This window comes from Thalassophryne amazonica, chromosome 15 (assembly GCF_902500255.1).
Source record: "Thalassophryne amazonica chromosome 15, fThaAma1.1, whole genome shotgun sequence".
NCBI classification, from domain to species: Eukaryota; Metazoa; Chordata; class Actinopteri; order Batrachoidiformes; family Batrachoididae; genus Thalassophryne; species Thalassophryne amazonica.
In genome coordinates, this window is record NC_047117.1 from 30,497,402 (window position 1) to 30,524,866 (window position 27,465).

The 27,465-nt window shown below is 41.3% G+C and overlaps 1 protein-coding gene across 2 annotated transcripts in view; it reads right to left on the reverse strand.

Moving 5' to 3' along the window:
• LOC117526435 (uncharacterized protein C4orf54-like) overlaps window positions 1–26,929 on the reverse strand; it is a 64,097-nt gene extending 37,168 nt beyond the window's left edge. Inside the window, exons 1-2 of one of the 2 annotated variants that reach the window (XM_034188507.1) lie at window positions 22,756–26,929; window positions 13,245–14,283 (exon numbers count right to left, since the gene is read on the reverse strand). In XM_034188507.1, the coding sequence (XP_034044398.1) occupies window positions 22,780–26,868 (4,089 nt within the window). In that variant the 5' untranslated portion in view covers window positions 26,869–26,929 and the 3' untranslated portion in view covers window positions 13,245–14,283; window positions 22,756–22,779. Of the gene's footprint in view, window positions 1–13,244; window positions 14,284–22,755 lie in introns of those variants that run through there. The other variant, XM_034188508.1, reaches the window with a different exon arrangement.
• Between the last annotated feature and the right edge of the window lie 536 nt (window positions 26,930–27,465).

Sequence of the window (27,465 nt, forward strand, 5' to 3'; positions counted from 1 at the left end):
CAAGACAACTATTTGAATGTCCTTGAGTGGACCATCCAGAGCCCAGACCTGAGATTGAAAATCTCTGGATAGATTTGAAAATAGCTGTGGACTGACTCTCCTCATCCAACCTGATGGAGCGTGAGAGGTGCTGCAAAGAGGAATGGGCAAACTACCCAAAGATAGATGCAGCAAGCTTTTGGCCTCATATTCGAGAAGACTTGAAGCTGTAATTGCTGCCAAAGGTGCATAAACAATATGGGTGCCGGAAAAAAATCAATTCACGTCCGAATCGCGATTCTTATTTATTAAGATTCTGAATCGATCCAAAATGTTCAAGAATCGATTTTTAAAAAGCATTTTTTTACATTTTCTTGCTTACTCGCTGTGTGTACTGTTTGTCAGGCAATGGCCTCCGTACTGCAGCGTCCCCGCTAGGAGAGGGTTTGGCGTGCTTCAAACATTCATGTGCTGCAGCTTAGCATGGCAGGCAAAGAGCTCATTCAGCCTGCACTGTCTTTGCTGAAGGCAAATGTTTGGGCGCATTTTGGATTTTATTATTTGCTGCGTAAGAAGGAGCTTGACATGACTTCTGTAGTGTGCAAAATCTGCAAAATGAAAGTCACGTACTTCGGAAACACTTCAAATCCTCAAGACCACATGCTACGGCATCACCCGGAGCTAAAAGAAGTGGAGCAGCAGTCTCTGCTGACTACTGGCCAGCACACACTCCATCACTTCACTAGACTGCCAGCCAACTCTGAACGAGCAAAGCGGATAAGTAAATTTACATCTTTAGAATCACTTGATTAACCTTGTAAAGCTGCATTTTCTAAAGCATAAACATTTTTTTAAGTAATATAACTATTTCACAGAGCTCTTTCAAACAAAAATCAATTCTGAATCGAATCGTCACCCCAAGAATCGGAATCGAATTGAATCGTGAGTTGTTGTAAGATTCACATCGCTAATAAACAACGTATTACGCAAAGGGTGTGAATACTTATGTACACGTGATTTCTTAGTTTTTTTTTTATTTTTAATAAATTTGCAAAAATAAAAAACCCCAACCTTTTTTGTGTTGTCATTATGGGGTGTTGTGAGTAGAATTTTGATGGAAAAATTAATTTCATCCCATTTGGAATGAGGCTGTAACATAACAAAAAAGTGGAAAAAGTGAAACACTGCGAATACTGTCCGGATGCACTGCATGTTGATGTCCACCCTTATCATGTGCTTTGAGTAGTATTGAACTTTGGCCTGATCTAGCAGGTGCCACGTGTACCGAGATGATGAATAAGCTTATTCTAGTTTGATACAACACAGTGTGAATGTAAATGAGTACAATTTCTCTTAGACTCGCATGCCATATGGAAGTAAAAGATAATTAAAAAATGGTCACAAAAAGCAAGTCACAATTACTTTGATGTCCTTGAAAACAATGCACAAGTGTGATATTTAGCTGAACTAGAGGCAAGAGAAGTGGAGTTGTGACCGTATATGGAGCTATATTAGCAAGCATATGGATGTCATGCTGAAACATGGACAAAAGTGTAACATTGTGATATGACATGTTTTTTCTCATGAATTCTAAATTGATTCGTTTTCTATTTGTGTGTTGGATCTTGATGCATTTTTATTATTCCACTGAGAGGGCTAGCTTATTCTATGCTAATATGACACAAATGAGTGACTTACTAAAGCACATTTTAAATTAATCTGTTGTCTTGTGATTAATTATACAAACAATGAATGCTTATGAGTTCAATGGTACGAATATTTCATGAGATGAAAAATGGAATGTTCAAAGCCAAGTTGAATGGTACATTCCAGCTTTCATCAAATTAAATATTCATTAAAAATATGAATTATTTGTTTTATATAATGGCTAAAATAGATCCTTGTCATTTGATATTTTATTAATTTATAAACAACAGAAAAGGGACTTACATTTTGGTGTGCATCACTGGTGCTGTGACATCAGCATAAACTTTAAGTAGGAGCCCAAAATTGTTCTCAGTCAACTTGGAAAAACAGTTCAAAAATAATCCTGATGATGTTGTCCGTGATGCCGTTCACTGACTTTGTGTACTTCCAAAAGAAAAAAAAAAGTCTGTGTACTTCCTCAGTCCAGCGAAAAATCACATCCGAAATTTGTCCAGATTTTCATCCTCTTCATCCTAAATAGCTCTTCATGCCTCCAGATGGCATACAATGTGGTGGATTTGTTTTTTGTCGTCCGTCAGCAAAACAAACTTGTTTAGATAAATGATGACCCCACTAGTGTGTGTTTATGTGGGCGAGGTTTGCAGCGTGCAATGGTACAAAACGTATGGAACCAAATTTTCACGGTAAATGGAACCAAATTACACGGTAAATGGAACGCAACAGAAATGGGACGAATAATCCATGTCATGTGACATACAAAGCACCAATCAAATGACAAGAATCCAACCAGTTGTTATATAAAAAATATAACCTAGCACATAAACTATCACACAAACTATATGAACAAATCTCTGATGAAATGCTGACTGCAGGCTCCAATGTCCCACGTCACATTTGTGCAAGTTTATGATATGAAGCTAAATATGTTTGCATGCATGTGAGTGATTTCATCTTGGAAAAATGGAGTAATATCTTCTTGTTCTTTGAGACCTTGTGGAAAGTGTTATAAACAGTGCCTCAAATTTTGTATAATGAATCCAAATTTGTAACACCTGTAGCAGTAGCCCTTTTTTTGGACTAGTTTTGGAGGTACTGTGACTTATACGCTGGTGTGGCTTGTCAACCATTCCTTATTTTTATTATTATGATTATTAATTATAATTATAATAATTTCAATGACTATTTATATAGGACTTTCTCAGAATTCAGAGAACTAAACATAATAAAGTCTAATAATAAAAGAATAAAGGGCAGCATGGTGGATTAGTGGTTAGCACTGTTGCCTCACAGCGAGAAGGTCATGGGTTCAATTCCCGTGGCCTTTCTGTGTGGAGTTTGCATGTTCTCCCTGTGTTTGTGTGGGTTTCCTCCGGGTGCTCCGGTTTCCTCCCACATCCAAAGACATGCAGGTTAGGTGGATTGGAATCTTTAAAACTGTCCATAGGTGTGTGTGTGGGTGTGTCTGTGTTTGTTTGTCTGTTTGTGGCCCTGCAACAGACTGGCGTCCTGTCCTGGGTGTACCCCGCCTCGCGCTCTATGACTGCTGGGATGGGCTCCAGCCCCCCGCGACCCTTAATTGGACTAAGCGGTAGAAGATGAATGAATGAATGAATGAATGAATAAAAGAATAAATGCCAATAATAAAAAGTACACTCCAACAATGCACTTATACACCAAAAAAATCACATGCCTGTTTATAATAATAGAAATTACAACAGCTATTTCTATAAGGCTTTCCCAGAAATCAAAGCACAAAAACCCCCACCAATAATAAACTAATAAATATCAACAATAAAAAGTATACAACAAAGCACACACAAAAAAAATCTAAATTAAAGAGCTGATAATACAGGAAAAAGGTGTGACATACTACAGTGCAACTTACACTCAGGTGTATCTTATATATGTTTTTTTCCATTCAAGAGGTTTTTTTTTTGACAGGTTGGACTTATCTGTTGCAACACATACTCCAGAAAATACAGTAAATCTGTATGTTTGCATGGAAACCATAGTGTTAAAATGACACATTTCATTGCGATTGTTCATTATATCTTACAAAATCTGATGCTGCAGCCCAGTTCAGGGGCCTTTCACATCAAATGTGTTGGTTGATCATTTTGATATACCTTCGTTGCGTTAAACGCTTTGGACACATTGAACGCTTTGGACACGTTAGATGTGGCAATGACGCACAGAGGAAGTGGAAATTTCTACGTCACTATCTGGCTGTTTGAAGGGCCGGTGAACAACACAGACAACCGCCATCATAGATTTGCAACAGGAAAAGCAAAACACTCAGTCTGCTAGTCATAACCACAACATTAAGAGATAAAAGCAGAAGAGAAAGTGACAGACATCACCCAGCTAGGAGAAGCTTTTTTCAGTGACTGTTCAGAGTGAGGCCGAGCTGTTCAGGCCAGAGACCCGGCCAGAGTGAGACACAACACCCAATGTGATCGAGCAGACACTCAATCTGAAATTCTTAACTTTTAGATATTATACACACGCCCAGTTTGAGCAGTGGAGCTTCTGCAAATTTGCAGAAATCCTGCAAAAAGCTTTGCATTTTGTATCACCAGTATAGAGGAAGACTTTCTTAAAAACAAGACCTGAAAGTTTAGCTACAAATTGCCAGAAGGTACAACTGAGATGCAAGCCTATTGATCTGTTTTGGTTGAAGAATATCCTTCTCCACTCTCCTCCATTATGAAGCTAAGAGTGGTGACGCAAAATGCAGAATTTGCACTGTGCACAATTTCTCCAGTCACAACCACACAAGCCTATAACTTCTTTTGGGTTGTTTGTGTGTCTTGCTGGCTTTCCTCACTCTTCTCCTTCTTGCACAGCCACTCAGTTTTTGAGAACTGTCTACTCCAGTGGTGTCCAAACTATTCCAGAAAGGGTCAAGAGGGTGCAGGTTTTCTTTGCAGCCACTGACTCCAGCAGGTAATTTCACTGATTAACATCACTTTGAGCAGGTGGGATGAGTTCATTAGTGAAATCACCTGCTGGAGTCAGTCGCTGCAAAGAAAACCTGCACCCTCTTGGCCCTTTCTGGAATAGTTTGGACACCACTGGTCTACTCCATGCAGATTTACCATAGAGTGCCATACTGTTTGTATTTCTTCTTAACTGATGTAAATAAAGTCAAAGACATATTCAGTGGCAGCTTTACCATCAGAGAGCCTCGTCCACAACTACCACAAAAGACTCCAAGCTGTTGTTGTTGTTAAAGGGGACAATACACGGTTTTAAGAACAGGGGTATGTAAACTTTTCATTAGGGTCATTTGGGTAGTTTCTGTTTGTTATTATGAGTTTAAAAGACAAAGCACAGCTTTTTGACAATAAATGGTCAGTTTTGGTCTATCTAGGGTCTGAAAATGGTAGCGAACCTAAATTTTGACATATCGTTTCTATTTCGGATTGCTCAAAGATCAAATTTTCCCACTCTACAGCAAATGGTAGCCCTAAATGAACATTTTCACATCTGAATCTTATAGCGAGTGACTTATTAATGTCTAAATTTGGTACAAAACACTGTTTTTGCAAAATGTGGAAAAATACATTAAAATTTGCCTATAGGGCTGTAAGGAAGCTTAGACTCAACACCATATTTGCCACACATCTTATTGAAATATGCAAGAATACATGGTAAAAATATGAATGTAATGCTCAAATACCCACATTGCCATCTGGGGTACAGAAAATTAGCTCGTTGAAAATTAGCAGATTTCTAATGACTACAGATTTCATACCTGGGAAGCTAACACCAAGCTAGTTATTAACATCTAAAATTGGTACAAGCACCATTCTAGCAAAAGGTGAAAAATGCACTGAAATTTCCTAGGGCTGTAACTTCAAACCTTTTCAAGATACAGACCTAATATTTGACATTTCATCCTGGTCTTGTTAGGAGAGACGGCATCCATCCCACTTTGGATGGAGCAGCTCTCATTTCTAGAAATCTGGCCAATTTTCTTAAATCCTCCAAACCGTGACTATCCAGGGTTGGGACCAGGAAGCAGAGTTGTAGTCTTACACACCTCTTTGTAGCTTCTGTCCCCCTGCCATCCCCTCATTACCCCATCCCCGTAGAGATGGTGCCTGCTCCCAGACTACCAATAACCAGCAAAAATCTATTTAAGCATAAAAATTCAAAAAGAAAAAATAATATAGCACCTTCAACTGCACCACAGACTAAAACAGTTAAATGTGGTCTATTAAACATTAGGTCTCTCTCTTCTAAGTCCCTGTTAGTAAATGATATAATAATTGATCAACATATTGATTTATTCTGCCTAACAGAAACCTGGTTACAGCAGGATGAATATGTTAGTTTAAATGAGTCAACACCCCCGAGTCACACTAACTGTCAGAATGCTCGTAGCACGGGCCGAGGAGGAGGATTAGCAGCAATCTTCCATTCCAGCTTATTAATTAATCAAAAACCCAGACAGAGCTTTAATTCATTTGAAAGCTTGTCTCTTAGTCTTGTCCATCCAAATTGGAAGTCCCAAAAACCAGTTTTATTTGTTATTATCTATCGTCCACCTGGTCATTACTGTGAGTTTCTCTGTGAATTTTCAGACCTTTTGTCTGACTTAGTGCTTAGCTCAGATAAGATAATTATAGTGGGCGATTTTAACATCCACACAGATGCTGAGAATGACAGCCTCAACACTGCATTTAATCTATTATTAGACTCTATTGGCTTTGCTCAAAAAGTAAATGAGTCCACCCACCACTTTAATCATATCTTAGATCTTGTTCTGACTTATGGTATGGAAATAGAAGACTTAACAGTATTCCCTGAAAACTCCCTTCTGTCTGATCATTTCTTAATAACATTTACATTTACTCTGATGGACTACCCAGCAGTAGGGAATAAGTTTCATTACACTAGAAGTCTTTCAGAAAGCGCTGTAACTAGGTTTAAGGATATGATTCCTTCTTTGTGTTCTCTAATGCCATATACCAACACAGTGCAGAGTAGCTACCTAAACTCTGTAAGGGAGATAGAGTATCTCATCAATAGTTTTACATCCTCATTGAAGACAACTTTGGATGCTGTAGCTCCTCTGAAAAAGAGAGCTTTAAATCAGAAGTGTCTGACTCCGTGGTATAACTCGCAAACTCGTAGCTTAAAGCAGATAACCCGTAAGTTGGAGAGGAAATGGCGTCTCACTAATTTAGAAGATCTTCACTTAGCCTGGAAAAAGAGTCTGTTGCTCTATAAAAAAGCCCTCCGTAAAGCTAGGACATCTTTCTACTCATCACTAATTGAAGAAAATAAGAACAACCCCAGGTTTCTTTTCAGCACTGTAGCCAGGCTGACAAAGAGTCAGAGCTCTATTGAGCTGAGTATTCCATTAACTTTAACTAGTAATGACTTCATGACTTTCTTTGCTAACAAAATTTTAACTATTATAGAAAAAATTACTCATAACCATCCCAAAGACGTATCGTTATCTTTGGCTGCTTTCAGTGATGCCGGTATTTGGTTAGACTCTTTCTCTCCGATTGTTCTGTCTGAGTTATTTTCATTAGTTACTTCATCCAAACCATCAACATGTTTATTAGACCCCATTCCTACCAGGCTGCTCAAGGAAGCCCTACCATTATTTAATGCTTCGATCTTAAATATGATCAATCTATCTTTGTTAGTTGGCTATGTACCACAGGCTTTTAAGGTGGCAGTAATTAAACCATTACTTAAAAAGCCATCACTTGACCCAGCTATCTTAGCTAATTATAGGCCAATCTCCAACCTTCCTTTTCTCTCAAAAATTCTTGAAAGGGTAGTTGTAAAACAGCTAACTGATCATCTGCAGAGGAATGGTCTATTTGAAGAGTTTCAGTCAGGTTTTAGAATTCATCATAGTACAGAAACAGCATTAGTGAAGGTTACAAATGATCTTCTTATGGCCTCGGACAGTGGACTCATCTCTGTGCTTGTTCTGTTAGACCTCAGTGCTGCTTTTGATACTGTTGACCATAAAATTTTATTACAGAGATTAGAGCATGCCATAGGTATTAAAGGCACTGCGCTGCGGTGGTTTGAATCATATTTGTGTAATAGATTACAATTTGTTCATGTAAATGGGGAATCTTCTTCACAGACTAAAGTTAATTATGGAGTTCCACAAGGTTCTGTGCTAGGACCAATTTTATTCACTTTATACGTGCTTCCCTTAGGCAGTATTATTAGACGGTATTGCTTAAATTTTCATTGTTACGCAGATGATACCCAGCTTTATCTATCCATGAAGCCAGAGGACACACACCAATTAGCTAAACTGCAGGATTGTCTTACAGACATAAAGACATGGATGACCTCTAATTTCCTGCTTTTAAACTCAGATAAAACTGAAGTTATTGTACTTGGCCCCACAAATCTTAGAAACATGGTGTCTAACCAGATCCTTACTCTGGATGGCATTACCCTGACCTCTAGTAATACTGTGAGAAATCTTGGAGTCATTTTTGATCAGGATATGTCATTCAAAGCGCATATTAAACAAATATGTAGGACTGCTTTTTTGCATTTACGCAATATCTCTAAAATTAGAAAGGTCTTGTCTCAGAGTGATGCTGAAAAACTAATTCATGCATTTATTTCCTCTAGGCTGGACTATTGTAATTCATTATTATCAGGTTGTCCTAAAAGTTCCCTAAAAAGCCTTCAGTTAATTCAAAATGCTGCAGCTAGAGTACTGACGGGGACTAGGAGGAGAGAGCATATCTCACCCATATTGGCCTCTCTTCATTGGCTTCCTGTTAATTCTAGAATAGAATTTAAAATTCTTCTTCTTACTTATAAGGTTTTGAATAATCAGGTCCCATCTTATCTTAGGGACCTCGTAGTACCATATCACCCCAATAGAGCGCTTCGCTCTCAGACTGCAGGCTTACTTGTAGTTCCTAGGGTTTGTAAGAGTAGAATGGGAGGCAGAGCCTTCAGCTTTCAGGCTCCTCTCCTGTGGAACCAGCTCCCAATTCAGATCAGGGAGACAGACACCCTCTCTACTTTTAAGATTAGGCTTAAAACTTTCCTTTTTGCTAAAGCTTATAGTTAGGGCTGGATCAGGTGACCCTGAACCATCCCTTAGTTATGCTGCTATAGACGTAGACTGCTGGGGGGTTTGTTGTATGGCTGGGGGGCCTGGCTGCCTTTTTGTTTCTGTCTTTTGTTTTTCCTTCCAGGTGGCTTGCATTTGGGACTGAGTGGCTTTGTTGCTGAGGTTATCAGGACCTCACCCTGATCACCTGCGGCTCGTCAGGACTCACAGCTGAGGTGCATCTATATGGATTGGAACATGGTGGCATTTAAGACTGGAGTATACAGTGTTTATTTGCCAGAGACTCGACCTTGTGACCAGACGGGTGAGATTGTCGTCTCGGGAGCCATCTCATCATCAGTGGATGCAGAGAATGTCCAGGGTTTGATGCACGGTCTGTGAAAGAGGAGGGGGTGAGGTCTCACGCTCGTCAGCACACTTCCTGAGGTACGTTAGATTTTGTGACTAACATTTATACAGTCAGTAAATGTGGTGTCCCTCACACCTTTATTATATTGAGCTGTATGTTAGTCATGTATCGGTTTCCACTGCAGTGGAGTTTTGTGAACTGGATGTTCCATGCCTGCAGGTTGGGAAGCTGATTAGTAATCAAGCCAGGAAGTGTTTGCTGTTTGTACACCTTTAAGTGTTCTCTCTGTGTGTAGAGTGTGGACTCACATAAATGGTTCCTTCTTTCACAGACTCGGTTTGTTGCGGCCACCTGGGGGGTGTCGGCGGGGTCCTTGGGTCCGAACAGCTTCTGGCTCCGGACCGTTAGCGCTGCTGGGAGCGCACCACGCCAGACCGCACTTTCTGTTATTTTTGTATCACTGTTATGTATTAAATTCAGTTAGCCTTTGTACCGTGCTCTGCTTATTTCAAACGCTGGTCGGTTCTCCGAGCTGCGTCCGACACATAACAGGGTTCCCATGATGCACTGTTTCTTTCTCTTTTTGCTCTGTATGCACCACTCTGCATTTAATCATTAGTGATCGATCTCTGCTCCCCTCCACAGCATGTCTTTTTCCTGGTTCTCTCCCTCAGCCCCAACCAGTCCCAGCAGAAGACTGCCTCTCCCTGAGCCTGGTTCTGCTGGAGGTTTCTTCCTGTTAAAAGGGAGTTTTTCCTTCCCACTGTAGCCAAGTGCTTGCTCACAGGGGGTCGTTTTGACCGTTGGGGTTTTACATAATTATTGTATGGCCTTGCCTTACAATATAAAGCGCCTTGGGGCAACTGTTTGTTGTGATTTGGCGCTATATAAAAAAATTGATTGATTGATTGATCCTAACTTTGGAATGTGAGTGACATATCAAATTGACAGAACAGGGCTGAGGAGTAACCTGGGATATATTTTTAAAAATGGACATGGAATAACCCACATGTCCTTTATGTTGTTAATCTACAAGTTCAGACATTTTATTAAATATTCTGATGATGCAAAAATGTTAAGCTTGCATTTACTAGGTAATAATACCTATGGACGTGAAGATCTTAAGGGCTATGGCAATATGGCATTTGTCCTTCACATAAATGATTGGCTTTTGTGCCACATTGGGTCAAAATTGGGTTGAAAATCAAATTCCTTGACCTTTGCCGAAATTCATCCTTTAAATGCTATTTCAGGGTTAACCTTCACTGACATTGCAAACTTGGCAGAAATCGGCAGAAGGACCTGGGCAGAGTCACACAACAAACAGAGAGGTGTGACCTTGGCCCCAGTGATTGACCTTTGGCAAATTTGACATTGATTGGGCAATTCTAGAAATCACCTACAAATGTGTGCAAAGTTTGGTGCAAATCAGAGTGAAAATTCTTAATTTTGACCTTTGACACATGTGAACTCAACCTTTCCTGAAACAAATCCTTGAAAGGTAATTCTGGGGTTGTCCATCAACCACATATCAAGTTTGGTGGCAATTCGCCAAAGGGCCTGGGAGACATAGAAGAACAAACAAACAGACAGACAGACAAATTGAAGTGTGATTTTCTGATCATATTATAAATTCAGGGTGCCGATCATTCTGACCAGGACTATATTCTCCACTTGAAGTTTACTAGAACCCTTCTTTGTGGACAGACCCTCAGCCAGATCACAGATGGGTACATGGTACTTGATTTGTTTTACGTAGGAGTGCTCGAGGGTCAGAAGTGCTCTCCACCTCCTTCTCCCCTTTTAGGAAAAAAGCAGAAGGGGAGGGGGCTATAAAAAAAGTTGACCCCATCCCAGTCACACAGACTCCCATCCACGCTGGAGCTGCAACACCATCTGATCTGTCAGAGCAGCTGTCCTCTCCCTGCATCAGCACAACAAATACTTTACTTTGCCTGACCTTTCTGTGCTGCTCACTAACACAGCCGTGCCGCTGTCCTCCCCCCTCCCACCCTGATACCCTTGATTCCCCCACACACCCCGCCTCCCACTACCACCGCTTACACACTCGACCCCAGCAGAGGCCCCTGCCTGACACACACCCCGCTGACATGTAACCCTCATGCTCACGCAGTTGTGTTACTGCTCAGACACTTTATCTGACACTGTGTGAGAGTGTTGCAGGTGGGGCGGAGCCAAGAAATGTAAAACATGTATTTGAAAAATAATAAGATAGCCGCGGAATGTTGAACGCTGGTCTTGATGAAGAAACTGTCCCACAGTAGCTCCCGTTGAATTTTGGGGCAGAACCAAATAAAGGGAACATTTAAAATCAGGACATTTTAAAGTCAGAAGGATACACAATATAGTGCATACCTCCACCAAGACTGAACAATCCTTATAATGGATCTATGTTGCACTTATTAGAACAAAAGTAAATATAAAATACTTTGATTATAACAAATATTCTTTGTCAAATGGAAAAAACAAACAAACAAAAAAGTTTAAAAATTCCTCAGAACAAAACCAAAGAAAAATGTAGATCAATCTTTTTATCCAGAGCCACTTAAAAAATGTTGTTTTCTCCCATGGCCCATATCACGCCTCTCCACCAAGTTTCATTTAGCACCCATTTGGGGTTTTGCTTTGAATCTCTCATAGAGCTTGTTTTCAACAGCTTTTTGACTTCCTTGAGATTTATCATGTTTTTCAATATAAAAACCGGTTGACAATTTGAAAAAAACATTAATCAAATGGACTCAACTGTATATTTATTAAATCTGAAGTCTTCATAATTTATTAAGATTATGCTTCCATTTCCATCTGTTGGTTGGGTTTAAAAAATTTCATGAAGGGATTTTTGCAAATTTGTGGAGAAGGTGGTCCAACCTGGAAACCATGAACTTATTTATTTATTTTTGTTATTGATAGATTACAAAGTAGTTCTTGATATTACACCAGGGCCTGGTTTCATAAAGCAGTCTTATCTTGTTTTGTCAAATAAACTAACTTAGTTGACTAATTTGTTGACATTAGTTGTTGTACACTTAGTTGGCTAAAGTTTTGCATTACCCGACTAACGTTTTTAGCCTGGTACAGTGGAGGCTAATCTTATTTTAGTCGACAATACTTCAGTGTCTTACCTCAAAAATGACAGCTATCATGTGCCACCACTTGATGGAACACTCAAAATAGCACACCTACGTTGCTCATATTCCTACAAAAGGAGAGCTTCTTCCACTTTTGGCCATGGCTGTAGCAGATGACTGTTTGTGACAGTTCTCACATTAGCCGCTGAGCGTCACTGTTGCACTGAGCAGTGTTGTGTGCACAAAAAGGCTTGATGGAAGTGTAGAAGAAGAAATGCTAGGCTAAAAGCTAAGCACGTCGTTCTGCAGTTCGTATGTGTCCGTAAATATTAATAAAGCCAGTTAAAGAAACAACGGCTGGATACTTCATGACAACAACCAACCCAGAAGTAAACAAGACTCTCACACATTGAGGCATTTCTTGGCAATGGCGCTCGCAAGGTCGCTATGCCCGTGAAACTGGTCAACTAAAGTAAAACGGCTAATCTACAAGTTTAACTGTCGATGTGAAACAGAGATTAGACAGATAATGCTTGGCAACTACCGTAGTTGACTAAGTAAGTTTAACAGAGTGAAAGATCAGATTGCTTTATGAAACCAGGTCCAGGTTTTTGTTTTGTTTTTTTGTAATGAACCGTATATTTATTTGGCACCAGTTTTTACACCCGATGCCCTTCATAACTCAACCCGAGTTATTCTACATATACTTGATAAAAACATTTGGGCCTGAAATGAAAGCTACCATTAACCCTATAGCAAATACAGATCAGCCAATCACATGGCAGAAACTCAAAATACTTAGCCAAATAGACATGGTCAAGGGGTTCTGTTGAAGTTCAGACCAGTTATCATAATGGGGAAGAAAAGAGATTTAAGTGACTTTGTTGGTGCGAGACGGGCTGGTGTAAGTAGTTTAGGAAAAGCTGATCAACTGATATTTTCAAGAACAACCATCTCTACAGTAAGGTCTTCATAGAATGGACTAAAAGCAAAGAAACAAACCAAATGGACAAATATGCCTTGTTGATGGGAAAAGTAAGACTGGATCAATCTAATACAAAGGCACAGATAACAAGGTATGCAGAAGAGCATCTTTGGATGCACAACACATTGAAACTTGAATCAGATGGGGTACAACAGCAGAAAATCACAGAGTGTATCTCATTTCAGTTCATTTCAATTCAGTTTATTTATACAACCCCAAATCACAACAAACGTCACCCCAATACACCACACATGAGCAAGTTTTAAATCTTATCCACCTCGCAAATGACTCTGAGGTGTTTATTGATTATAGGAAGAAACCTCAAGCAGTCTAGATTCAGTGGGGTGACCATCTGTTATGGTCATACTAACAAAGTAGAACAAAACAACACAGAATTATCAGAACAACAGTCTTGGTCATACAGAATTTAACAACAGCAACAAAAAAAAAAATCATTCATTGTAAACTTCGGGCATATTTAAAGAATTTGACGGTTTGTTTTGTATTTGTTTCTTTGAGAAAAAAATGTCTCTATGCCTAAGAGCTGGACCAAAGTACATTTTGGTGCAACTCATGATAATCACAGTCACTGATGTGTCACACTCTATCACACAAAAACGCACAAGCACATCTCGGCGTTGGAGTTGAATGATGCATGCACGTCTGTGTGTGCTGTATGTGGATTCTGCTGTGTGTGCGTTCCACCTGTTTTGAGTGTCCAGACAACACCACTGGACATGGTGTTTTAATACTGTTGGGGTGGCTAAGGATCATGTCCTCGTGGGAAGATGCTGGAGACTCCTGCAGAACAGTAGGGTCTATAGAAGCGTCCACTTTGTGAACTCTGCCAACAGACAATGTTGTATTTTCCCGAAGGATTCAGCTGAAGGTCCAGCAGACTGCCATCTGCTCTGTATCTCAGACTTTATGCAGCTAAACTTCAATATCAGACTGTCTCACAGGTCTTTACATGCAGTCTGGTGGAAGACTTGAAAACATGGACACATCTAGCGACCCGAATGGAATCTGGGAGTCCTTTCATAAGAAGACCTTGAAAACTCCCAGGTATTGTATCGGAGTCCCCAGTGTTCACAAAAGGAGGTGTTTCATCTCTGAGGCATCTCTGATGACACTGAGGGTAGAGAAGGAGGTGTTTGTTAGAGCAGTCTGTGAGCAGGTGACACATCATCTGTGGTCTTATGACCATCAACCTGCTTAGGGTGGTACCTCACTGGGCTGTGGCAGCTTGCGACCAGCATTTTTGAGGCATTGCGTGAGAATCTGTGTGATATTCACTGGGTGGCACCATTCCCTCGCATGAGTCACAGGGTGTCGCTCAGGTATTGTTTGAAGGTGACAAAGCTCCTCACCAAGTACTCACAGAGCTGTCCTGGGTGTTGGGAAGCCCTCTGATTGTAGTCTCCATGACTCATAATGTGGGAGAATCGTGAGAGAACTTAGTGAGGGGTTGACAACAGATGAAACTACATTTTTAGTGACTGGAGACAAAACTGAGGATTTGACATTACTCATGGGAATCACGCACATCCTGTCCTACAAGCCTACCAAAATAATGGAGATGATTGGAGAGAGACAGCAGCCGAGGGAGTCCAGCAGTCCCCGATCTGCTCATTTACTTGTAAACCATCAGCCAGAGCAATTTGGCATTGTTCACCCTATTAAGATATCTGATAAGCCCTTGCACGCCAAAGAGGCGCTGCAGTCAAAACAACACTGACAAACCACATGACGACAATTGCAAATGAACATTATACTACCAAAATATAAATTTTTATGCTTTTCATCACGTTAATAAGAGACTGCATTCATGAGACCATGAAACCTTGCTAAAACAAATATTCCAAATAGTCTGCTACGTTCAACCTGTGTGGAACTCCATAAACGCAAACCGAATTTCAGACATCTTATATATATTACTCTGGAACAAACAGGAGAAATGATGTAAATGACAATAAGCAGGGAGTTAAAGAGCAAACTTCATTTTCCCCCAGAACGATATGAACAAGAAGCAATCGCAGCTCAAAACAATTCCCATTGAAAATAACGGTGGAACAACCTGAGGGCCCCTTCACACATAGTGCGAAGTTTGGTTGATGTCTGGTCGATTATGGCAAAAGAGCATGAAACAGTTCGAAATTAGTGCACCACAAAACATCGCGCCGAGGGGCAGGCCTGCACGAACCCGGTGCGAGAGTTCATGCATGCGCTGTGCCAGGTGCAGCACATGGCACCGCTTATGTGGAAGATATAACAAAATAAAACCAGCTGGTACATGTCAAACCACATCGCGCCATTTATGTGGAATAAATAAAAAAATAAAAACCAGCCAGTACCTGTGGGACCACATTGTGCTGCTTATGTAGAACAATAAAAAAAAAAAAAAAACACCACCCATGGGATGCAAACTCATGCCTTTTAAAAGCTCTGATTACCAGTCAGCAACTTTACCACTGAGCTACAGAGCTGTTCTTTGAAAGCTGCGGGAATCTGCCTCATATCAGGAAGGACATGGAAGTATTACAAAAAATTTAAATCACACACCATATAAAAACACTGCATTTATCAAGCAAGCAATACAAATATGGTCCATTCTGTTCATCTGTAAATGACCCATGGTCACAGACATACAGTCATAAAATGACATGAATGAGAAGCAGTTCACTCCTCTCATTCATATCCACATCTGCTGGCATGTCTTCAACCGGCCATGTGCGTGTGGACGACACGCCACAGGACACTGCGTCATGTGTAACAGAGCTCATGTGGGTAACGTGACAGTGAGATCGCCTGCTGCGCGTTCTGATCTGATGGTCCATTTCAACCTGGGAGCAGCCTGTCCACGTGCGCATCATGCGCACGCTTGCTGGCTGCAGCACGTCGCCACAGTGATATATGTTTTATTTATGTCCACTTGATAACAGCAAACAGACACACGTGCGTCACAATGGGTAGTTGTTTGTCCTTGTCCGTCCAAACACATTACATGGTGTCCAGCTTGAATGTCCAAATCCACAGATTTCCACAGCTGCTTCAGTGAAGGGACACACCTCCTGTCATCTCATCACACACACCAAAGCCACACTAGTGTGGGACTTAGACAAATTTCTCTGTGAGTACGAAAGTGATTGTCTGCAGTCTGTTGTCGTGCCAAGAGTGCGGCTGGCCACACTTTTTTGTAATTGCCATGCGAGCAGTGTTAGATATTTGTGTGTGTCACCTAAAATTTGGCCGACACCTGCCAAGAGAGGGTGCAATGGCTTCGCACAGCGCACACTTTGTCTTTCAGGCACTTGTGTGCGCAAATATTTGTAGCAACAAGTGTACGATGTGTTGGAGGCAGGGATGACATTACATGGTTTGCACATGATTCCTGCATCATGCGCATCAAGTGTGCACTTCGTCCAAACTTCGCACTATGTGTGAAGGGGCCCTGAGATTCTAACGTCTCAACATCTAAAAACCCAGATTATATATTCACAAGGGTTTTAGGCACAATATACAAAGAGTTTTATGTTGCGATGTTAATGTTGTTGTCCGTGTGCAGCGGTTAAAGTGCAGCGTTATCTGAGCGTCTCAACGCATTTCTCAATGTTATTGACATCTCACACAGCAACGACCTCTCTGACAATTTGTGAGATTTTATGGGATTTGAAACCTCAATAGGACGAATGGCCAAGAAACTAGCCAAACCATTGATTGCGCTAAAAGTACTTAATTAATGAAAGCATGAATATCGGTGATGCTTCCCTGCACCATACTTGCAGATAATGACTTTGTTTGTGCTTATTAAATCTTATGTAGACATATTTTATGTTTTTTCTTTCTGAATGCACTGCAGGTTACAAAGGAGGCCGAGACAGACATACATTGATCGGCAAAATACAAACGTTTGACCTGAAATCCATATTGAAGCCATATTACATTTGTATGCAAGAGGCAACCCAGATTGACTGTGCGTACAGGTAGACGTCTGAGCATGAAGTGGATTGCAACTGGCCACAGCCTGAGCTTCATTCAGCTAAACGTCTGTCCTTACGTTACGTTACAATTCTGGAAGAAAATGGCTGTGGATGCCCTGTGATAGAGTGGCATCCTGTCTAGGATGTACCCTGCATCTTGCCCTATGACTGCTGTGATACGCTTCAGCTCCCCCCGCCCAGATCTTTAACTGGACTAAGTAGGTGTAGAAAATGAATGAATAAATGAATGAATGAATGTGTATGAATCTGCCTTGCATTTTTCAACTGCACTCTGGCTTGTTTTATTGTTAGCAGCTATATCAGGGTCCGCACAAGTAAAGACAATGAAGAAATGATTTATAATAAGATATTGATTATTATTATTATTATTATTATTATTGTGTTGAATCGACTAAGATATGCCTTTTAAAATTTAAAGGTGTCTCCAATTCTGACCAGTAACTGGGGTTTATCTGACTGTAAAAAAAGGAAACGGGCTACAGAGGGCATGGAGTCATCACAACTGGACAATGAACGATTGGAAAAATATTACCTGGTCTAATGAATCTGCTGCAACAGACAGCTGTAGATTTTTGGGTCACGCTAATAATAAAAGTACACTGCAACAATGCACAAAAATCCCAAATTAAAGACCTGATAATACAGAAAACAAGGGGTAACTTCTACACTGATGTGACTTATATATTGTTTTTCCTTTTTTATCAGGTGCAATTTATATTCTGAAAAATACGGCAAACTCCTGAGGCCCTGCATCTGTAAACAGGGGCATCAGTCCCCCCCCCAGAACCTAATTTCTCTTAGGAGGTTCCCTTAGGAACTTACACAGTTCTGAAAGCAAAAGGGCTCTGTCCCATTACTAATATGGTGTACCTAATAAAGTGGCCAGTAAGTAAATGAACCACTGTTTGTATAGAAGTCTGAACTCCTTCACCCTGATGTGTCAGTACAGTTTAATCGCCACAGGATAGTGTGCATGCTTGGACATGGATGAATGAGACCTCCATAAATCACCAAAGTTATGCCGACAGAAATTTTCAGCCATATTGTAACCTCATATGTGTGTAGAAGAGAGATAAGGATGGTAGTATAGGCATATTATTATATAACTTATATGTTTGATCAACATTTTTTTTAACAATGTGGGTGTGAGCTAACGCTTAAATGTAATGTATCTTGATGTGATGATGTTTTCAATAAAATGAGCATCACAAGAGGGATTCCCCCAAATTTCCACTGTCCTTCATGGATTCAAATTTGGGTTACAGAAGTGTTTCTTGTGAAACTTTCTAAGACTGAAAATAAATGATGTAAATAAACTCTTCTCGCAGTGTGAGGTATAGATGGAATAGAATGCCAATAGGTATTTCAGAGACACAGGAACTTGACTGACTCGCTTCACGCCAGAACTGAAAACCTGATCTCACAGCGATCCCAAGCTGAGCTGAAGCTCAGTGGAGTCACATAACCTGTCATGAAACTGCTGCATGTCTATTAACACACACATGGCACCACAGTGGCTGCTGCACAAGTTCCCTTTACAACAATAATTATTACACTACCGCATAACAAAACTGCTTCAAGTACAGTACCTCAGAATCTTAACACTGTACGAAAGAAGAAAACAATAATCCTCTGATCTCTTCTGCAACACATGCAGATTCTGATTGCTGAGCTTTGGTCCTGATTACCAAGCTTTCATCCTGACCACTCGTCTTTAAATCCTAATCTTTTATCATGATCTTTTATTCTGATTAATGGTCTTTTATCCTGACCATTGTCTTTAAATCCCAATATTTTATCATGATCTTTATTCTGATTCCTGGCCTTTTATCCTGACCCCTCGTCTTTAAATCCTAATTTTTTTATCATGATCTTTATTCTGATTCCTGGCCTTTCATCCTGATCACTCGTCTTTAAATCCTAATCTTTTATCGTGATCTTTATTCTGATTCCTGGCTTTTAATCCTGACCACTCGTCTTTAAATCCTAATATTTTATCGTGATCTTTTATTCTGATTAATGGTCTTTTATCCTGACCATTGTCTTTAAATCCTAATATTTCATCATGATCTTTTATTCTGATTACTGGATTTTATCCTGACCACTTGTCTTTAAATCCTAATCTTTTATCGTGATCTTTTATTCTGATTCCTGGCTTTCATCCTGACCACTTGTCTTTAAATCCTAATGTTTTATCATGATCTTTTATTCTGATTCCTGGCCTTTCATCCTGACCACTCGTCTTTAAATCCTAATCTTTTATCATGATCTTTTATTCTGATTACTGGTTTTTATCCTGACCACTCGTCTTTAAATCCCAATATTTTATCGTGATCTTTTATTCTGATTACTGGATTTTATCCTGACCACTCATCTTTATATCCTAATCATATATCATGATCTTTTATTCTGATTCCTGGCTTTTAATCTTAATCACTCATCTTTGATCCTGATATTTGATACTGATTGCTGAACATTCATCTTGAGCAGTCATCTTTGATTTGTTCTTATGAGCCTGTCACACCTTTACCAGCCAGCGTATGCCGATTTATGAAACATTTGGCGAATATGCTGACTATGTCGAATAAATAGATCCTGGCCTTTGTTTCTGATTACTGACTTTTCATCCCGATCACTCATTACTGATCATGTCCTTAGGTCCTAGTGTGTTCATTCTGATTGCTGAACATTCATCCTCATCATTCATCTTTGCTCCATAAATAAATAAATAACTCAAAAAGTAGATGACTAACTTTGCTGAAATTTTTGTCTCCCATGCATGAACCTTCTGACAAACTGTTGCCTACACCATATTCAATATACCTTCACCTGAGTCAATCAGAATCTGTGAGGAGATGCCACAGGCTAAAGTTGTTGTTTGCAGAATCTCTCTAGTCACAGTCACTGATGGCTTTAACTCCTTCAGAATTGTTTTTTTTTTTTTTTTGGTTTCTTGGTGGCTTTCCTCACCAGTATCCTTTCTGTGTGCTCATTCATTTTTGGAGAATAGCCTTCTCTGCTTTACAATCCTGTGCCATAATGTCAGTTTATGTTTTTAAACATGCTTCTAAATTACAGCCCATTTTAATGAAGTGAACATATTTACTTGTGGGGAATTCCATGACAAATATTTTATTTTCCTTTTAACACTGTATACAGGAGTTAGTGTGTGCGTGCAACCATGAGCTTTTGAAATGACTGGAAGTTATCTTTGACCTTGGGTGATGCGCGTACATGTAGCATACACGCTGACGTCCACGAGAAGTCTTCAGAGGTTCTATCTGGTTACAAAAACTGCATTTTTAGAAACAGAAGTGTTTACTTCTTGGTAACCTTTAGAAAACATTTAAGAAACATATTAGATTTATACAAAAATGCAACTGTTTTGGAGCATTTTCACAACCAGCTGACATTATGATGTCTGTTCACTCTGACTGGCTGTCTCCGTGTGCTTCCCAGCATCCCTCTTGCAAGTTGGAGGAAGCCCCCACATGATCGATGACGTCACTATCATAGACTGTTTGGATCATTGCCATAAGTAATTCAAAGCCATCTGTTCTTCTGAAATTTTCCCCTGCAGGGGAACTATTTAGGATTTTTTTTCTATACAGAGCAAATTTTGATTATATTAGCAAAGCCATATTATGATTACTCAATTAATAAAAATTTAACGCTAATAAATAAAATTAGAGTGGAGCCAAAGAATACTTTTTAATGACTTAAATATTAAAAAGCCCAGTGGTGATATACTTTTAAGAACTGATTTTAACAAACTTAAAATAATATTCAGGATACTCGAGTCCATCTCATGACTGCCCCACAGCAGCCTGCTGTGAAAGTGATGACTGTGCTACATCGAAAGGGGTGAGTACTTCATGCAATCTATTATTTAATTTTTAATTGATCCTGTAATGCTAAAAATGCACAATGTTCCAAAAATAGTGTACAAACCTTTAAAAGTACATGGTGCACTCAGACAACACATACCTACCAACTGACAGAGGAGGTCACTCCGAATTTTGACTTTTATATCTGTCATAACTTTGTGACATCATAATGTGAGAATGTTATCAACTAAAATAATGGGAAAGTCAGTCTTACAATGGTGAATAAATCAAAGAAATACAGTGGCTTCCAAAAGTATTCAGCCCCTTGGTATTTCATACATTTTAATTTGTTTATGGCATTTCAAATGCAAAATGTAGATCAGGCTTCTCAACATAATAAGGATTTTATTAAAAAGAAAACCTGAAAGTTCAGCTACAATCTGCCAGAAGGTACATTTGCAATGTAAGCCTAGATTTAATGTTTTGGTGAAAGAAAATCCTCCTCTGTACCACTTCATCATGAAGCTGTATAACTGGGGACACAAAATGCAAAACATGCACTGTGCACAATTTCTCCAATCACAGCTACAGAAGCCTGTAACTTCTTCTGGGTTGTCTGGGTGTCTTGGTGGCTTTCCTCACTCTTCTCCTTGCACAGTCACTCAGTTTTTGAGAACTGTCTACTCCACACAGATTTACCACAGAGTTCCATACTGTTCATATTTCTTCATAACTGATGTAAATAAAATTCAAGACATTCAGTGACTTGGAAATGTTCATGTATCCATCCCCTGACTTGTCTGAAGAAAACTGGCAATTAAACTGATTATTTACAGGTATTATACCAAAGGGGCTGATTACTTATGCAACCCATCACCTTGGCTTTTATATTTTAATTCATTTACATCAAGTTGTACAGATTTACTTTCAGTTTGAGTCTAAGGAAGATCATTTTATAAATTTTTATATTGAGAAGCCTGATCTACTTTTTGTATTTGAAATGCCATAAACAAATTAAAATGCATGAAATACCAAGGGGCTGAATACTTTTGCAAGCCACTGAAGGTATTAAAGAATTACTAACAGACTGAGTAAGCGAGGTTAATAATTGTTTATTATATGGCTGTTTGGAGCTGTGTTTTCATCTTGTTGGTCTTCATTTTGCATTTTGAGCCTTGGGGCAACTGTTTGTTGTGATTTGGTGCTATATAAATAAAATTGATTTGATTTTGATTTGATGTCCTCCAATTCAAACTCATCAGTGTAATAAAATTCGCTCAAAGAATGGCTTAGGGTTAGGGTTGTCCTCTTTGTCACTCGTTATTTCTTTGTTCGCTTTTTGTTTTATTTTGCACCATGAAAATTGTAAACTAAGTCGCAAATCTGATGTGCGATCCGGACAGATTGTCATGGTAATGGTCTGAAATGGGAAAATAGCAGACCGGAAATTATCCAATCAGAGCATGCGTACTGTGGTAGCCATATAACAAAATGTATTACTTTGATGCAGATTCAGTCCATCACTGAAATTTGTTCCACTTTTCTTTGAGCCATTGTAATCAACAATTAAGTTTTGTAACCAGGCAAACCGACAGAGGCAATCATGTTCTCTAGCCTCCTCTGTTGGTTGGCAGGTCCCAAAAGGATTAGATTTTAGATAGTTTATCTACTCCAACTCCAGTGTCTTTAAGCTGTGGATCACCATTACATAGAACTAACCTGCATGTTGTTCAGCATTCACACAGAGGCTTGAGGGAACCTGTGACATGAACTTACCTGTGTGATGTGATGATGTCTTGGTCATCGATGCTCCACAACAAAGCTTGTTCCTGCGAATGAAGGAGGGGTGACGACTGTTGGACCTTGCTGTGTTGTGATGCTGATAACCGGCTTCCGCTCCGACCTGGTTGCACGTCCCCTGGCAGTGAAAGATGGCTGCTGTGGCGCTGACGGAGCCTCTGCTGTCGCACTGTAATAGACACTCTCTCTGCTTGTTGCGTTCACTTCCTGTCCAGATTGTCTTGTGGCGTGTTTGATATTTTCCCCTTTTGCCTTCTCGGATTGACACGATGTCTGAGACAACCCTGTCTGGACTTGTAGCGTGGGTGAGGGGATGAACCCCGGGTAGATCATGTAGGTGGGAGTATATGCTCCTGAGCTCACTGCCAAGGGTGACAAGGAAAGAGGGACTGGGGTAACAGGAGTCACAGGGGTAACAGGTGCTGGCACAGGTGAGTGGGGCATGGGCACGTCCACATACTGACCCGTGTCTGGATCATACAGCCGCTTGGTCGGTGCGGGTACCGGTGTGTCCACCAGGTAATAATGTCCTGTAGTGGGGTCCAACAGCATCTTTCGCTCAGTCTGTGGAGTGGGCGACACAGTGGGGACGAAGGGCGAGAAACATAACACCTGTTGTGTTTGCAGCCCTGGTGTAGCTGCTGCTGAGTGATGATAGACTGAAGCCGGGCACTCTGTGATTAATGGAGAATTTTTCTGATCTGACTGCTCAGGTCTCACGGTGCCGCCTGTAAGGCTTTGGCTCGCGTTAGAAACAGCACTCGGCAGCAGCTGCTCTCTATTCAGCAGCTTGATTTCATTTTTATACCCCAGTCCCGGTATAGTTAAATAGTTCTCTGAGTCTGAGCCATCGTGCGCAACTGTGACATTCGAGGGACGGACTTTGACCTTTCCCTGACCCACCTGCCCATCTTTTGGGGCTTCTATTTTTGCTGTGTGTGGAGCCACAGGTGATCTGGAGCTTTTCAAAGCAGATGATGTGTGCACGGCTGAACTGTGTGGAGCGGTATTACTGACAAAACTTGATGTGACATGTGTCTGACTGCTTTGGCCAAAGTGGAGTACGCTTTGATTCTTGAACACTTTACTTTGTTGTGATTGTGTTGGAAATGTGTTAGTTAAGCTTTCTCTGTCTTTTTGCAGCTCGCATTTCTCGGTCAGTGGGGTTTCACCCGGAGGAATCCTCTCTGTTTTTTCTTCGGGATTAGCGAGTCTGCTGCTCCTCATTGTTGTGTCGAACTCCCCGGCCCCGTGCTCCTCACGGGAGATAAGTGAAACCACGCGGCTGTCTGCAACGGCATGCAGACCTTCATTTTTACACTTCTGCTCACTATTAGTGAAACCATAAAGCTGTTCCATTGTTTTGACAGCAGCTTTTAATTTCTCTAAGGCGGCCTGCTTCGGTATGGTTGTCTCGTGTCTCCGATCAGCTGTGTCACCCATGAACACTTCGAGCCTCTGTTTGGCCTGTTTGACCTCACTGCTGGTCTGACTTTCGGACTGATAAGTATTGAGTTGTTTGGCTCCAGTAGGCGGCGCTCTGCTCGTTGCACACATCACTGGCTCCCTTTCACCATGAGATATTTCTAAAGGGATTGTCGGAGACAACCTGCCTGTCTCCGATCGGTTCTGTGAGCCTCCGGTTGTAGTTTTAACAGAATGATACTTAATTACAATCGGGTTTGGTAATAAATATTTAACCTGTTCGGTTTTAGCCTCGTTTTTAGGAGGAGCGGTGGAACTTTTATTGCTGTTATCCAAAGACATGAAACGATAAGAGCTTTTCACCAATTTTCGCACATCTCTCACATGATATATCGGGGTTTGAAACTTACATTTGGTGTCTCTTAACTGTGTCTCTGTCTGTCTGTGTGTGTCTCCAACTGTGAAGTTTGTAAATTTGTTTGAGGCAGACAAAACGTGGTACTTAGAATCTCCCACTGCTCTCAAAGCATTGATGGTGTTTAAACTAATTTTAGGGGTTAACAGGTTGGCTATGTTAAGTGTGCACCCTCTGTTTTCTTTCACACTTCTCACACAAATTTTTATTTCGGGTGCCCTCCTCTGCCTCCACTTTTCTTCACTCACACTCGTGTTGAGTTCACATTTTTGTGCACCAGCAGGTGTGACAGGTTCTGTGGATTCCTTCTCTTTGGAAACAAGCTGGCAGCTTGGAACAAAAACCTGAGACAGTTTGCTCAGCATGTTCTTGTTCTCCGACTCTTCTTTTGCATCACTTACAGCTTCTTTTGTAAGCTGTGGCTGCTGCTCTTTCAGAGAATTAAAAGCGCTGCTCTGACTGCAGATGAGCTCTTTCGGAGGCTCCACTTGTCCCTTCTCTGACGCGCAAGCATCCTCTTGCGCTTTTTTGCGCTTCTCCGCTTCTGGAGGTTCACACGTGCTTGACTGCTGCTTATCTCCAGGAGTGGGAATAAATCCCAAGCCTGTAGATGTTTGCATCTTTTCTTTCGTGGCGTCTTGATCTTTCAATTGAGAGGAAGAGGAGAGCGCCGGGTGCGTGTCGAAGATTTCACCCCTCTCCATTTTCCGCTCCTGTTCAAACTGCATCTTTTTGGAAATTACATTCTTGAGGAGACTTGATGCAAAAATCGCTTTTTTGTGAGTGTCTCCTGTGTTGATCTCACAGCCTGACCTGGCCCACGCAGTCCCCGGCGTCGCCTCGGCACTGGAAAACGCGCTGTGGTGGCTTTTCGAGCGCAGGGCACCTTCGTGTAACTCTTCTTCTACATTGCAAGGGATGCTCAGAGTTACTCCACCCTGCTGTGGAGGTGCATCAGTGGACGGCTCTCGAGGAGGAGATGTTCTCTCGTTCAGTGTGGTTTGAGGATCAGACTCACCATGCGTCCTCCTCCCCAGTGTCGTGCTGAAGGCTTTGTGCGCAATGAGACTCCGTTCTCCCCCCATCCCATAATTCCAGTCCACGTAGGCTGACCACTTATTTAGTCCATATTCCGACACAGAGGACTCGCTAGAGGTGCTGAAATTAATGGCATCAAAGTACGGACACGCCAGGCTTCGGAAAGACTTGGCGGTTAAATTACGCACCTCTTTATCCGCGTCATCCATCTCACTGATGGAGCTGGACGCTCCACTGGAATACTCATTAATGTCTTTCCGTCTTAGTTTGGTTGCAAGGTGCTGACGTCCTGGAGCAGGGATAAAATATTTAGACGGATCGGTCAGGGGCCCCGCTCTGGCGCCACCGGCGCTGTCTCCAGCGCGTTCGCTGAAAAACAGTGGCTCGCTCTCGGTTGTCCTGGAGGACGTTTGGATGGAGACGTGGACTTTCTCGGCCACGTCGTCTCGGCTTTGGTTTTTACACTCGCTTTCATCCGAGCTGGCGCATTCGCTCTCCTCCTGCTCGGAGCTGATCAGCGCACCGCCGACACAAGGCTGCGCCTTTGCGAGGCTCGTGCCATCCTGCGTTTCGTCACTTTCAAAAGAGGCGTAATCCACAAACGAATAAACCAGATTGTCGTCCTCAAAGTCCCACGTCCCCCTGCCCAGGTCATAATCTGGATCGTGGTCGAGCTCTATCAGCTGGATTTTGTGCGTGGTGATATAGTGAGACTCGTCCTCCGCCGTGTCGTACTCGCAGTGGTCCGACAACACCGTGCTGGCACCGTCATCAGACTCGGAATTACTGTTTAAATACATGTCGGTGTATCGCAGGCCATCACTCTGATCACTGCGCTCGTCATCCACATCTTTCCGGTCAGAGTTCTCCTCTTGATCCTGATTGGGTTTGGGAAGTTTGGTGACAGGTTCATCCAGAACGTGCGCGCAGACGCCGGTGGTCCTCGTGTCCTTTGAAGGTTCTTCCACAAAGTCCTCTGAGATGATTTTAGCCTCGCTCGGTCTCGAACCGTCGCATTTGACAGACAGCTGCTGTCCCTCTCCGGTGAAAGTGACTTTGACAGTTTTGGTGACGTCTGGTTTTATGTCCAGGTCCACGTAGTTGGACTCGTCGCTGTGTGTGTCGGCGAGGCCCTTCCCGTCCTCCCGGAGCAGCTTCTTGTAAAGTCCGGTGTCATCTCGGTAAGTGAGAGTTTCCTCCAGGACTTCCATTTAGTCCGATCTAACCGTCAGGTGGTCCTCTTTGGCGATGTTGTCCCGACACAGGACGGAAAACTCTGCGGGCTGCAGCCCCGGGGACAAGGGGAGACAGAGAGAGAGAGAGAGAGAGAGAGAGAGAGAGAGAGAGAGAGAGAGAGAGAGAGAGAGAGAGAGAGAGAGACGGGGGGGCGGGGTCCAAAACAACGTCATGAGTCTAGAACTTCTTTACTTCAGTTATTTTCATGTTATAACAATTACTGTTATTTTTACAGCTTTTCTCAAGGCCTCATTTCAGCACCGAGGTTGAACGAACAGTTCCTCTGGTCTCCAAAACGCTCAACCATTGACTCCCAAAGTGTGGGCCGCGGCCCCCCTGGTGGCGAGCGAAGATACTGCAAGTGGATCACGATATATTATTGAAAAATAAACTTTTACAAAAGTCTTTGATTTTCAACTTTGAGCTAAAGTTCAATTAATCAGACAGTCAACATTTATTTAGCCCTTTACAGCAGCCAAAAGGTGATCAAAGTGCTTTACATTAAAATCAAGGAATAAAATTCACTAGAATAAAAGTAAACATACAATTGAACTAGAGTCTTGCCTGGAGAT